Consider the following 12,351-nt stretch of genomic DNA (forward strand, 5'->3'; position numbering starts at 1 on the left):
CGGCCGCCTGCCCCCTCCCCTCCATGGGAAGCACGAGGCTCCGCGTCGTTTCAGCCCGAGCGGCCGCCAGGCCAAGTGCGCGCCTTCGCTTCGGCGACAAAATGACAGCCCTGGAGAGCTACTGTGGTGCCAGGCTGGGCGAAGGGAGCCGCCGGCGGCGGGCGGGCGCCCTCCCCTCCCTCCCGCAGCGGAGCCTCCCTCGGCCTCTCGGAACGGCGAAGCTCCCCAAGTTCCCCTGAAACGGCCGCGCTGCGCCCCTCCCCCCCGCAACCTTAGTTTCTCCTTGGGAGGAAAATGCAGCGCCGCCGCCCCCTCCTTCCTCCCCTCGTCATTCCACGGGGCAGGCGGGCCGGGCGAGTCCGCGGACAAAGTTTCGCCTCCCAGGCAGCCTCCGCCAGCAGCATCCCAAGTTCGGGCCGAGGCCGCCACCGCCGCCCCCTCCCTCCCGGGGCGAGCAGAGCAAGAGGGCGTGGGGGAGATCAGCTATCATGGCCCCCGGCCGCTGCGCGGCCCGGTGCCAGGTACTCCACGGCCCGGCACCGGTCCGCGGACCGGGGGTTGGGGACCACTGCTGTAGGTGATATGCTTGGCATAAAATGAATTAATTAAATAAATATTGGTTTTGCAGCTCGAGCTAATAATCCCAAAAGTGCCTAAACCTCTGTGCCTTAATATTAATTAGCATGTTAAATTGATATTAACAGACAGAATAATGATCCCAGTAAAATTCAGATCCTTCTAGACATCACAAGTTTTAGGAGATATTCTTAGGAAAGACACAATAATTCAGCCACACATATTTTACATTGTGTTCAGTGAAGCTAAACACCAATTCTGGTATTGTTTAGACAAGGATAGACTATACATTCAGCAGAACAGTAAAGGTGCAGTTGAATGAAGGGAATCTTCTGTGTGAAATATTTCAGTAAAAACCAGCTATTCTATGGTAGAAGTGTTCTGGTTAGCAACTGCAGATTTAAATTCATGTAGATTTGTTTTGGACATGACATTTAATGCACTAATCCGACAACTGCCTTGAGATATGAAGTTGCGCTGAAGGAGACAGTGACTTACACCAAACTATTTAGTAAAATTTGTAACTAAAAGTTGATTTTCATAATAAAAATCAAATTCAACATCTACCTTCTGTGGGATTGATTTGATCCTAAGACATATTGGTATTTCTTTACTTGGAAAATATCCAATGCTGGCAATCATTTAAAGGATGGTTAAGAATTATTAAGGATTATTTTGTTCTGCAATAAATCTGGATGGCAATCTGCTTCAAATTTATGTGAGAGGTTTTCTTCTTCTTTCTAGAAATTTCCAATTTGCTAGTAGCTACAAAAAAGTCCCAAGAGTGGCAGCCAATTTGTCCTTTAGGTCAACTGAGTTTTCATCGAATACTTAAAGAAGGAATAAAGCAAGTAAGTGATTATGAAACCTTTTAACATTTTATAAATGCATTATTTCACAAAGACTTGCAGTGATGTCTAAGAAAATGTAGAAAAACTCAGTTCATAATCTGTTTATTCCTATTAATTATGAAAGTTTGTTTTGTAGCAAAACAAAAAAAATATTGAATTCATGTTAAAAAAGTATATACTATGAGATTCACGCTATTGCTAAGTACAGATAAGATATATAGGGATGTTTTGCAGCTTTCAATTTCTGTTACAGTTAACTGCTTATGTCTTGATAATTGTCATTGTCTTTTTGGCTAGTTCATGCTTCAGAAATTTCCCAGAGTTAGCATAACTGTTAGCATAAATATTTATGACATTTGCAAAACAAATGTTTAATTCCCCCCCCCCCCTTTGCAGGACTAGCAGTCAAAAATCAAACCTGCATACTCAATACGGATTGCAGTTTTGGGGTTTATCTTGTATTTTAGGGTGAACATCTGGGCAGAGGAACTAGAACACAGATTTACTCTGGGATTCTTAGCTACAATGACGATGAAAGTTATCAGGGAGAAGCACAAATTAAAGTTCTGCTGAAAGTCTTGGATCCAAGCCACAGAGACATTTCCCTGGTAGGTTTCTCTAAGGTTACTATGTAAAAATATTACTGATATTATTTACGCCTCTATTTTGTATGATACTTTTAATGTGGGGTTTGAAACAAAAAAGCTATAAATATAAACTGAAAACTGTTTCAAGCATTTTGTCCTTGACGTGTGTAACTATATGTTCAGTTGAGTTGTGCAGCTAGCCAGCTCTGAAGAGGAAAAGGTGACTCAGAAGGTGGGTGAGGGAGAGAGAGTTAGACATGGAGCACCTGTTGCTGTGACTTTTTGTGGGATTGCACAGCTATCCATAATTTGTGAGAACCGTTCAGTGCTTCCTATATCAGTGCAGAACAAAATGTTCCTCTTCCATTAGATGCCTTTGTGCTAGGAATCCTACCTTTTAGTAGTATAGACAGGGCTGTCTCCTGTTACAATAGCTAAGTATGAGCTTTCCCAAATTGTTAGGGGCTGATAAAGGTATTGGAGAAATGATAAATCTGTTTGGATCATTCTTTCAATTTTGTTGATGCCACCCCTGAAATATGTGTGTTTTAACAGGCATTTTTTGAGACAGCCAGTATGATGAGGCAGATATCCCATAAGCATATTGTCCTGCTTCATGGAGTTTGTGTACGTGATGTGGAAAGTAAGTAAATTCTCCAAATACAATCTTTCAAATACAAATAGTGACTTAATTAGGTATATATATTTAGTGTCGCGGTGGTGCAGTAGTTAGAGTACAGTACTGCAGGTTGCTTCTGCTGATCACTGGCTGCCAGCAGTTTGGCAGATTGAATCTCACCAGGGTCAAGGTTGACTCAGCCTTCCATCCTTCCAAGGTGGGTAAAATGAGGACCCAGATTGTTGGGGTCAATAGGCTGACTCTGTAAACCGCTTAGAGAGGGCTCTAAAGTACTATGAAGTGGTATATAAGTCTTAAGTGCTATTGCTATATGAAACAGTGATAGTTTATGACTGCAAAAGGTCATCAATTTAATTTTGCCCCTTCCCAATGATTAGTATTTGGCGCCCACTCAGGTTTGTGGAGGCAAGGGGGTCTCCAAAAGACATAGGTGGTATTGGAATCCCCACTTAACCTTGGGATCAAGTAGTCAGCCTACTGACTACAATCCTAATTCTGCCTTGAAATTTCCCACTCATCTTTCCCAAATATTTAAACAAAAATGTTTACTCACTGAGTCATATATTTTAGAAAGAAACTTTCCGGAGGGTTCACTTTCATGTGATTTCTCTCCGTAACCAAAATGCACTGAAGATGAATGACATGAACCCTATTTTTTATCTATTCTTTTTCTTGTGGCTGTAGACATTATGGTGGAAGAATTAGTTGAGTTTGGACCTCTGGATCTTTTTATGCACCGTAAGAGTGATTCTCTTACAACACCTTGGAAATTCAATGTAGCAAAACAATTGGCAAGTGCCTTGAGCTACCTGGTAAGTCCTAGATATCATCTAACAATAGTTGTTCCGACTCCTGGTTTTGGATCATGCATTACCCATTTACAGTTGCTAAGCAGGCCTTGTCAGGTTTTAGCAGCTTACATTTAGTAAGTCATGAAATAGTAAGTTGTGTTTTGTGTTTAATGTTGATACGAAGACAAGGTGGTCAAATTTTGCCTTTTCTCCCCCCAAGATTTTTAGACATTCTGTTCCCCTCCTTTCTTATGCTTGCCCTGCCATATTTAACCAACATTCTGGGCTCACTGATCATGCTCAGTCCTTGTCTAGAAATGTCAAGATGGAATTTTTAATACCTCTGCAAATGTTGGAGACATTGCATATGAATGGGGGAATTCTGGCTGCAGAAGGAATGGCTCTTGATGTGCTTGAGTTCAAAACTAGAATATAAATCTTTAGTACCTTTAGTCAACTTTTTGCATTCATAGTGCAGTTTGTGTTTCTGGTGTTGTACCATGTTGAAAAAGGGATTGTTTGCTTGGATCCTAAAATAAATTAAAGTTGTGAGAAAGTGTGACCTGTCAAAACCGCGGAGGACAAAATCGCGCTCGACGAAAGCGCGCATGTGACGTCATCACAGCGCAACGAAAAAAATTAAAAATTTAAATACAATTAAAATTAAAGCAAGCCGATTCTCATAAAGGTAAGGGTTAGGTTTAGGGTTAGGGTTAGGGTTAGGGTTAGAGTGTTAGGGTTACGTTTAGCATTAGGTTAAGGGTTAGCGTTAGGTTTAGCGTTACGTTAATGGTTAGGTTTAGGGTTAGATTTAGGGTTAGGTTAAGGGTTAGGTTTAGGGTTAGGTTTAGGGTTAGGTTTAGGGTTAGGTTTGGGGGGGTTAGGGTAAGGTTTTCGCTTTATTTTCACATTTTTCGATCACAGCGCGATGTTTTCGTCGCGCTGTGATGACGTCAAATGCGCGCTTTCGTCGAGCGCGATTTTGTACTCCGCGGTTTTGTGGTGGAACCGTGAGAAAGATAGCTTCATATATCTTTTGCCTACTCCTTACTGGCACTTTTGATTCTCCCAAAGTTTTTCAATAGAGGCTTGAACATTGAAATCATCAGCAGTGAAAGAAGAAAATAGGAAACATTCCTTCTTTGAATTGTGATTAGATAACTTCTCTTAGGATTCAAGCCATTGTGTTTTGTGAACTTGTTACTTTCAGCACCTTTTCATGCTGTCTAATAGTATTTAACATGTGATTGAAATATTGATTAATCTCTCTGTAATGCAGGAGGACAAAAACTTAGTACATGGAAATGTATGCACAAAAAATATACTGTTAGCAAGAGAAGGAATCGGAAATGAACATGGACCTTTCATAAAGCTAAGTGATCCAGGAATTCCAGTTACAGTGCTATCTAGACAAGGTAAAGCTACTTGTGCATATGGCGATACTAAAGAAAAATACCCTCTAATTTTATTGAAATACAAATACTACTTCTACATGTCAGTGCTAACTGGTTCAGCCTTTACCTTAGCTAACTTTTATTATTCCTCACTGACACTAGTTGAATCATGTTCCAACTGGGGAAAGTGGGCAGAATTTCCCAGCAACCTGCTCTAAATTGGCAGGACAAGTGGAATTCAGTGAACTTTTAATAGATTTTACTAGTGTGCATTACAATAGAGTTGTAGCAAGAGGAATGGTATTCTTCTGGGCCCTGGTAAGATGTGGCTACTACAAATGTTTCTGTAATATAGGCACTGGAGAAGCACATGCTCTGTTGTTTCTGTGTGCCAGAATCGCAGAGGTTTTGTCCCTTCCTATATCAGCCTAGCACTGCATAACGGAGTGAGCCCCTGTTACTTGTTGCAGCTTCTGGTAACCTAGCAGTTCGAAAGCATGTAAAAATGCAAGTAGAAAAATAGGGACCACCTTTGGTGGGAAGGTAACAGCGTTCTGTGCGCCTTTGGCATTTAGTCATGCCAGCCACATGACCACAGAGACGTCTTCGGACAGCGCTGGTTCTTTTTCTTTGAAACAGAGATAAGCACTGCTCCCTAGAGTCAGGAACTACTAAAACATATATGCGAGGGAACCTTTATATTTACCTTTATATTAGCCTTAAAGGACAGCTGAGGGGAGGGCTTGGCGTCGTGCCAGAGCAAGGCCCCTCCAGTGTTCAGGTACATCAGATTTATGGGAGGCAGAGTACCACTAGATAAAAATTCATTTCAAAATTTCTCTCACTCTTTCCTTTAAGAATGTGTGGAGCGCATTCCTTGGCTGGCTCCAGAATGTGTGGAAGATTCCAAAAATCTAAGTGTGGCAGCAGATAAATGGAGTTTTGGGACCACTTTATGGGAAATTTGCTACAATGGAGAAGTACCACTTAAGGACAAAACCTTAGCAGAGGTGAGGTTCTGGGAAAGTCAAGCAGGCATTCTTTTCTTAGTGACTTGCTGCCATTGAAATAAGAAAAAGAAACTCTTTTCTTGTTTGTCTTTAGTGAGTGGAAACACCTTTTAGTTCTCCCACCAAAAATCGGCAACACAAGTGGAAAAGTGAACTTTTCCTAGAATGTAATAGATTTTACAATCTCACAGCATTAGTTAATATGTCCAATATCTCTGTCAATAATAGTATTCGCCAACATTGAAAAATGAGTATTCATTGGCAACTTTAGAAGGGAGCTTTACTTAGTCATTTGTGGGTAATTACAGTGAAAAATATCTTCAATGCTGTGATAGGAGTTAAGCTTCAGAAAACATTACTTGTAGATATTTTTTGTGAAATTTTTATTTAGAGGTTTATTTCCTAGTTCTATGAATAATGCCATTGCTTTCATTTCATTTTTGCAGAAGGAAAGGTTTTATGAAGGTCACTTCATACTTCCAGCCCCATCGTGCAAGGAGCTGGCTGACCTGATGAAGCAGTGCATGCACTATGACCCCAGTCAGAGGCCGTTCTTTAGAGCAATTATGCGGGATATCAATAAACTAGAAGAGCAAAGTAAGGACTCTTCCTTTTCCTCCCATTAATGGTGGGCAAATAATATCTCCTGGGCTCAGTAGTAGTCTGTAACATAGCTAAATGTGCAAATGTCATCTCAGAATTCAAAGAAAAAAATAAAAATTCTTATCGTAGAGTTATTTAGAGCCAGAGAAAGCACTACATGTCAACAAGTATAATAGTCCCTTATATTAAGGGTAATATCAAGACTTGGATTTTATTTCCCATGGAGTAAATTCCTACATTTTAACAGTTCTGGAAGCAACTTGCAGAAATTTAAAAATAAACACTTCCGATAAGCTTTGCCTGAATATAGTAATTCCCTTTGTTACTCTCTTTTGCCAGTGCTTGAAACATTGAAATGTTTCTACTACAATTACACTTAATATGTCTTATCTACTAACTTTGTTGCGATTCTGCTGACTTGCTGCAACAAATTTGACTGTTAATTCTGGAAAAAGAACACAAAGTTTAACTTTAGATAGGAGCTGATGGTTTCTGATCACTAGCTTGCTTCTAATTTTACTTTCCCACTTGACACTATCTGCCTTCCATCTGAAAACAGTTTTCCATCACATAAGAAAACCTGGTAGCTGTGTTTGTCTGGGAGTATCGAAAGGTGTCAGTAAAGTAAATGTGGTACATCTAGCTAGCAGCCTATGGGATATGGAGTAATTTTTGAAATCTGAGTGATTATATATGTAGACACATTTCTTTCTGTGTCAGATCCTGATATTGTCTCAGAGAAGAAGCCTAATGCAGAGATTGATCCTACAATATTTGAAAAGCGTTTCTTGAAGCGGATCCGTGATTTAGGAGAGGTATTATTATTATTATTACTATATACTTTATTCATTAAACATGAAACTCGGTCAACTGAGCATTTAAAAATGTATGACAAATACCATTGACTGGTGCTAATGGTTGATATGGGTTGCTGCCAGCATCGTAAGTATCAACCAAGTATCTTCTTAAAATATATGATGTTCCGAGTAGTGCAGTTTTTTGCAGTTCCGCTGGTGTTATTGCAGAAAATTGCAATTTATTGATGTGTTTTATAAAATTCTTGGACATGGTACCAAGTGCCCTGATGACAATGGGTATCACTGTTTTTATTTTATATTTTATATTATGTTATATAATTTTTAAATGTAATGTAATTTTATTTATTGTATTGATTTTATTTGGGAATTTTTGTTAAAACTAATAGTATGTGAGCAGTAATACGAAACAGCAAGGATAGTCTGTTCCTTTGAGCTTGTAACAGGTATTTGAAAAAATGTAGCTACATTTTACTTTTACTATAATTAGTATGCTATATGAATTCCTACTACTTCCAAAAAGTCTTCTCTAATAGAATCAATCTTGTTTGGAAATGACTTGTCTACATCTTTTATGAGTAGGCCAAGTACAGAACGTTTCCTGTGACAAATGTGATTATAAATAATATAGATAGTTCTTGTAAAGGTTTGTGAGAGCAAAGAAGAATATTATTGGAGATGGTTATGGAGAGCTCAAAAGTCTCTGAACATTTTACCATCTACTTATTGATAAGTAAGGGAACTGTTATATTGCAAAGCAGTTTTGTGAAAATAAACCATGGTATGAAATGCCCAGAAGGATTTATTAGATAGAAAACCAGAAAGGATTGGGCAAGTTACAACATCCACATGGAGTAAAGGGGGTAATTTTTATATGACTATTTTAAATAACAAAGGCTATTTATGGACTATTGTCACAATAACTTGTAACTATCTTGAACAGATGGGCATAAAATATATTCTGAATCAATATTTATTTCCCTTGTGAAACCAGGGCCATTTTGGCAAAGTTGAACTCTGCAGGTATGACCCTGAAGGTGATAACACAGGAGAACAAGTAGCTGTAAAATCACTGAAACCTGATTGCGGCGGGAATCATATTGCTGATCTTAAGAAGGAAATTGAAATTCTAAGGAACCTTTATCATGAAAACATTGTGAAATACAAAGGAATCTGCACCGAAGATGGTAATGTCTAGAAATTATTTTATTCACTTCTAGTTTTATAAAATGTTCCTTTTCCAAATTAGAGGATGGCCTAACTGTTGATGAGAGAAATCCTCCTTCCATCTCAATTAAGCAGTGATTCAAAATAAATTATTTTCAATAAATGGTACCTGCATCATTGCAAAACTCATATTCTTCAAAAATAATGAAATCTCCATGATTGTCATTAAATCTGTAACTTAAGTTACCACTGAAATTGTAACCGAATACCAGTACCAACTTTCCTTTATGCTCCAGAATTCTTTTTTGGGAGTGCTCAGAAATATTACTTCTACCTGAAATTACATGTACTAAATTATTCAGGAAACCGTTAACAAAATACTTGTTGACTCAGGCTTCTTCTTGAATTTCACAGAAAAGTAAGTTGCATTGCCTGTACGTAAGAGAGAGCTTCATGGTTGAAAACATACAATAAATATGCAATATTTGATTCAAGGCTTACTTGGAATATATTTTAATGGGCATCATCCCTTCACTTGTTTAGAGAAACTGTTGGAAAATGTGATAAACAGACAAACACTTTTTTCTTTCTGTAATCACTTTTTGTAATTCTAATGGATATTCCTGTCCTGTTTTAATTATGTATTATCTAGAGTTGCTTTGATGAGTAAGGTATCTAATACAGGTAGTCCTTGAGTTATAATCATTACGGATGCAGACTGCCATTACAGTCATAATTTGTAACTGTCATAAAATGAGTCAGTCATGTAACCAACCTGATTTTACTGTTTTTTTCTGGTGTTTATAAGTGCAAAAGCATTGTTCAATATGATGCAGTTTTGTCAAAAATCAAAGTGCTAGTTTTCAGCAAAACCGTCATAAAAAATCTGGTCACAGGACCACAGGATGTTGCAAACCGTTGTAAATGTGACTATGTTGCCAAGTGCTGAAGGGTGGTCATGTGATCCGGGAGGGGAGGGGAGGAGAATGACAGTTGGAATTTAGGATCCTGATCGTAAGTCCCTTTTTTCAGGTAGGTTTTAACTTTAAACAGTTGCTAAGCAACCAGTCATAAATCAAGGGCCACGTGTAGATTGATTAGCTAAGTGACAGAACATCAAGAAGAACATTTAAAATAGGCAGTGGTATTAATTCCTACACTTGGTTGAAATAATTTGTGTCTGTGTGTTTTAAATACAAGGTGGTAACGGAATTAAGCTTATCATGGAATTTCTTCCTTCTGGGAGCCTGAAAGAATATCTCCCTCGAAACAAAAGTAAAATCTCCCTGAAACAACAACTGAAATATGCTGTGCAAATCTGCAAGGTAGGTATTTAATAGCAGACACCAAGGCATTTTAATTTCCAATTAGCATATTTAGTAGGTGTTTGAAATAATTAGTCATAAAAAACACTTTCGTTTCTCCTAGAATATTTATTTAGCATATTCCCCCTTTTAGAGTAAGCCCCCATGAGGCCATTTAAAGTATAATCTTATAAAAAAATAAATCAAGTTAAAGAAGCACAACTATGTTAAACCATATATGGAGGCAGCATTAAGATTAATAAAAGATTGGGTTAGAGAAAAACCAGCGACTGTTAAAAGCCCACAAGAGTAAGAAGCTTCAAAGTTATACAGGGAAATACTTGTGTCACCGGGGTGTGTGTGTGTGTGTGTGTGTGTGTGTGTATGTGTGTTCTCATACCTCCCAGATACTTCTTGTTAGTAATAGACTAAATATGGAATACAGATTTTGGACCTTTACTCTTTCTCTGCTCTCAGTTTTTCATTGCGTGGTACTTTTATTATACAAAACACATTAACTTCCTTTTATGCAGAAACTTGGCATTCTGTGATAAGGGAGGAGTTCTTATGCACGCTTGCATTAAAAGAACATTTGCATACATAGCAAGGGTCTCTGACCAATATACTTTTCACTTCTATAAAACATTGATTCTTTAAACAATCTACCTAATGGAGGGGTCAGCAAACTGCAGCTCTGGAGCCGCATGTGGCTCTTTCCTCCCTCTGCTGCAGCTCTGTCACCGGTCAGCGCCACAATTTTGAGAGGAGCTTTGGGGTGGGGGGAAGAAGCACAGTACGCCAGGAGAAGACTCTATGGCAAGGGGAGGGTTTTCCAGTTGTCTCCACAATTGATAGGGCTTTCGGTTATGACAGGTAGAGGAAAAGATACGCTGCGCTAGGAGAGACACTATGGTGGGGGGAATTGAACTTCCGGTCAGCTCCAGAATTGAACAGGGGGCCTCCGGTTAGGACCTTTATGACTCCCTGTGTTTTCTTTTCTGTGGGAAATGGGTCCAAATGGCTCTTTGAGTGTTTAAATTTGCTGACCCCTGACCTAATGAAACTAAAGGAATTTGGCATAGCCTTTTAAAGAAAAATGTCCTAAAATCAGTGGTTCTCAACCTGTGGTCTTCATACCCCTGGGAGAGCTGCAATGTTGTCACAGGGGTTCCAGTAAGTCTTGAAGAAATGTTTAGGTCTTGAGTTAAGTCTTAGCCATGCTCTGTGGCCACAAAAGGCATTTGAAAGGAGATCTATGATGAAGCAAAGGTTGGGAACCACTGTTCTAAGGGGTTGGTCTGTGGCCAGAAGAAAATAAAATTGACTTCAAACGTTTGTTTCTTCATTCAGGGAATGGATTATCTTGGATCTCGACAGTATGTTCATCGAGACTTAGCAGCCAGAAATGTTCTGGTTGAAAATGAGCAGAGAGTAAAGATTGGTGACTTTGGGCTGACTAAAGTGATTGAAACTGATAAGGAATATTACAAAGTGAATGATGATCGAGACAGCCCTGTGTTCTGGTAAGAGCTGGCCAGTAGGAACCTAAGCAATTATGTTTCCTTCAAGAAAGGAGTTGGCTAAAGTGAATGAATCTCTTCTGGGTCACTGTGGACTATTCTGTTGTATAGTCCTAGGCTTCCTGGTCCAATGTGATACCGTCGTAATATTCTGTAATTGAAATGTTCCTGAGAATGGAGTAGAGCAGGTGGTCCCCAACCTCCAGGCCTTGGCCTATTGGGAACTAGCCTGTGCAAGCTGCATTTGTACAAGTGGCACACATATGCGCAAAACCATCTCCCCTCCCCCCACTGCTGCTGCTGGTTCGCAGAGCCGGAAAGGTTGGGGACCACCAGACTAGAGTAAGCAGGGAAAATATCTCTTGTTGTACAGGTAGTCTTCAACTTACAACCACAATTGAGTCCAAAATTTATGTTGTTAAGTGAGCTTTGCCGCATTTTACAACTTTTCATACCACATTTTGTTAAGTGAACCCCTGCAGCTATTAAATTAATAACATTGTTGTTAAGTGAATCTGGTTTCCTCATTGACTTTGCTTGTCAGAAGGTTACAAAACGCGATTACATGACTCCTGGACACTGCAACTGTCATAAATGTGAATCAGTTGTCAAGCATTTGAATCATGTGACCAAGGGGGATGCTACAATGGTTGTAAGTGTGAAAAACGGTCATAAGTCACCTTTTTCAGTGATGATGTAACTTTGAATGATTACTAAATGAAATCTTGTAAGTTAAGGACTACCTGTAACTGGAAGACATGATTGGTTAAAATATCACTTGAGTTAATTATATGGGTTTGGCCTAAAATGAGAGTATTGTATCATCTATTACAGTCTCAAGATTACTGTTACATGAACATAAGTACAAATAAAGGCATAGTATTTGCTTCCATTAATGTTTAGATGGAGGCAAGCGTCTGCCCCCCCCCCAAATGGCTACAAAACCAACTTTGAAAGTGATTGTTGTACCAGAGCTGTTGGGAGAGCATCAAATTGCCTGCCTACTTTTTGCCTAAGCACAGGAATTGTTAAGGAAACCTTTGAATTGGCCCTTAGTTTCATCTCCTAAAAACTTTTTTTTCTTTTCTGCTGT

At 39.1% G+C, this 12,351-nt stretch overlaps 1 protein-coding gene across 1 annotated transcript in view; it reads left to right on the top strand.

Moving 5' to 3' along the window:
• The window catches only part of JAK1 (Janus kinase 1), a 65,461-nt gene that overhangs the window by 49,067 nt on the left and 4,043 nt on the right, over window positions 1–12,351 (top strand). The window contains exons 13-23 of the mRNA XM_032218910.1: window positions 1,321–1,427; window positions 1,895–2,035; window positions 2,570–2,657; window positions 3,339–3,466; window positions 4,725–4,860; window positions 5,698–5,849; window positions 6,296–6,446; window positions 7,173–7,267; window positions 8,262–8,454; window positions 9,635–9,759; window positions 11,089–11,261. Coding sequence (XP_032074801.1) covers window positions 1,321–1,427; window positions 1,895–2,035; window positions 2,570–2,657; window positions 3,339–3,466; window positions 4,725–4,860; window positions 5,698–5,849; window positions 6,296–6,446; window positions 7,173–7,267; window positions 8,262–8,454; window positions 9,635–9,759; window positions 11,089–11,261 — 1,489 coding nt within the window. The remainder of the gene's footprint in view (window positions 1–1,320; window positions 1,428–1,894; window positions 2,036–2,569; window positions 2,658–3,338; window positions 3,467–4,724; window positions 4,861–5,697; window positions 5,850–6,295; window positions 6,447–7,172; window positions 7,268–8,261; window positions 8,455–9,634; window positions 9,760–11,088; window positions 11,262–12,351) is intronic.

This window comes from Thamnophis elegans, chromosome 5 (assembly GCF_009769535.1).
Source record: "Thamnophis elegans isolate rThaEle1 chromosome 5, rThaEle1.pri, whole genome shotgun sequence".
NCBI classification, from domain to species: domain Eukaryota; kingdom Metazoa; phylum Chordata; class Lepidosauria; order Squamata; family Colubridae; genus Thamnophis; species Thamnophis elegans.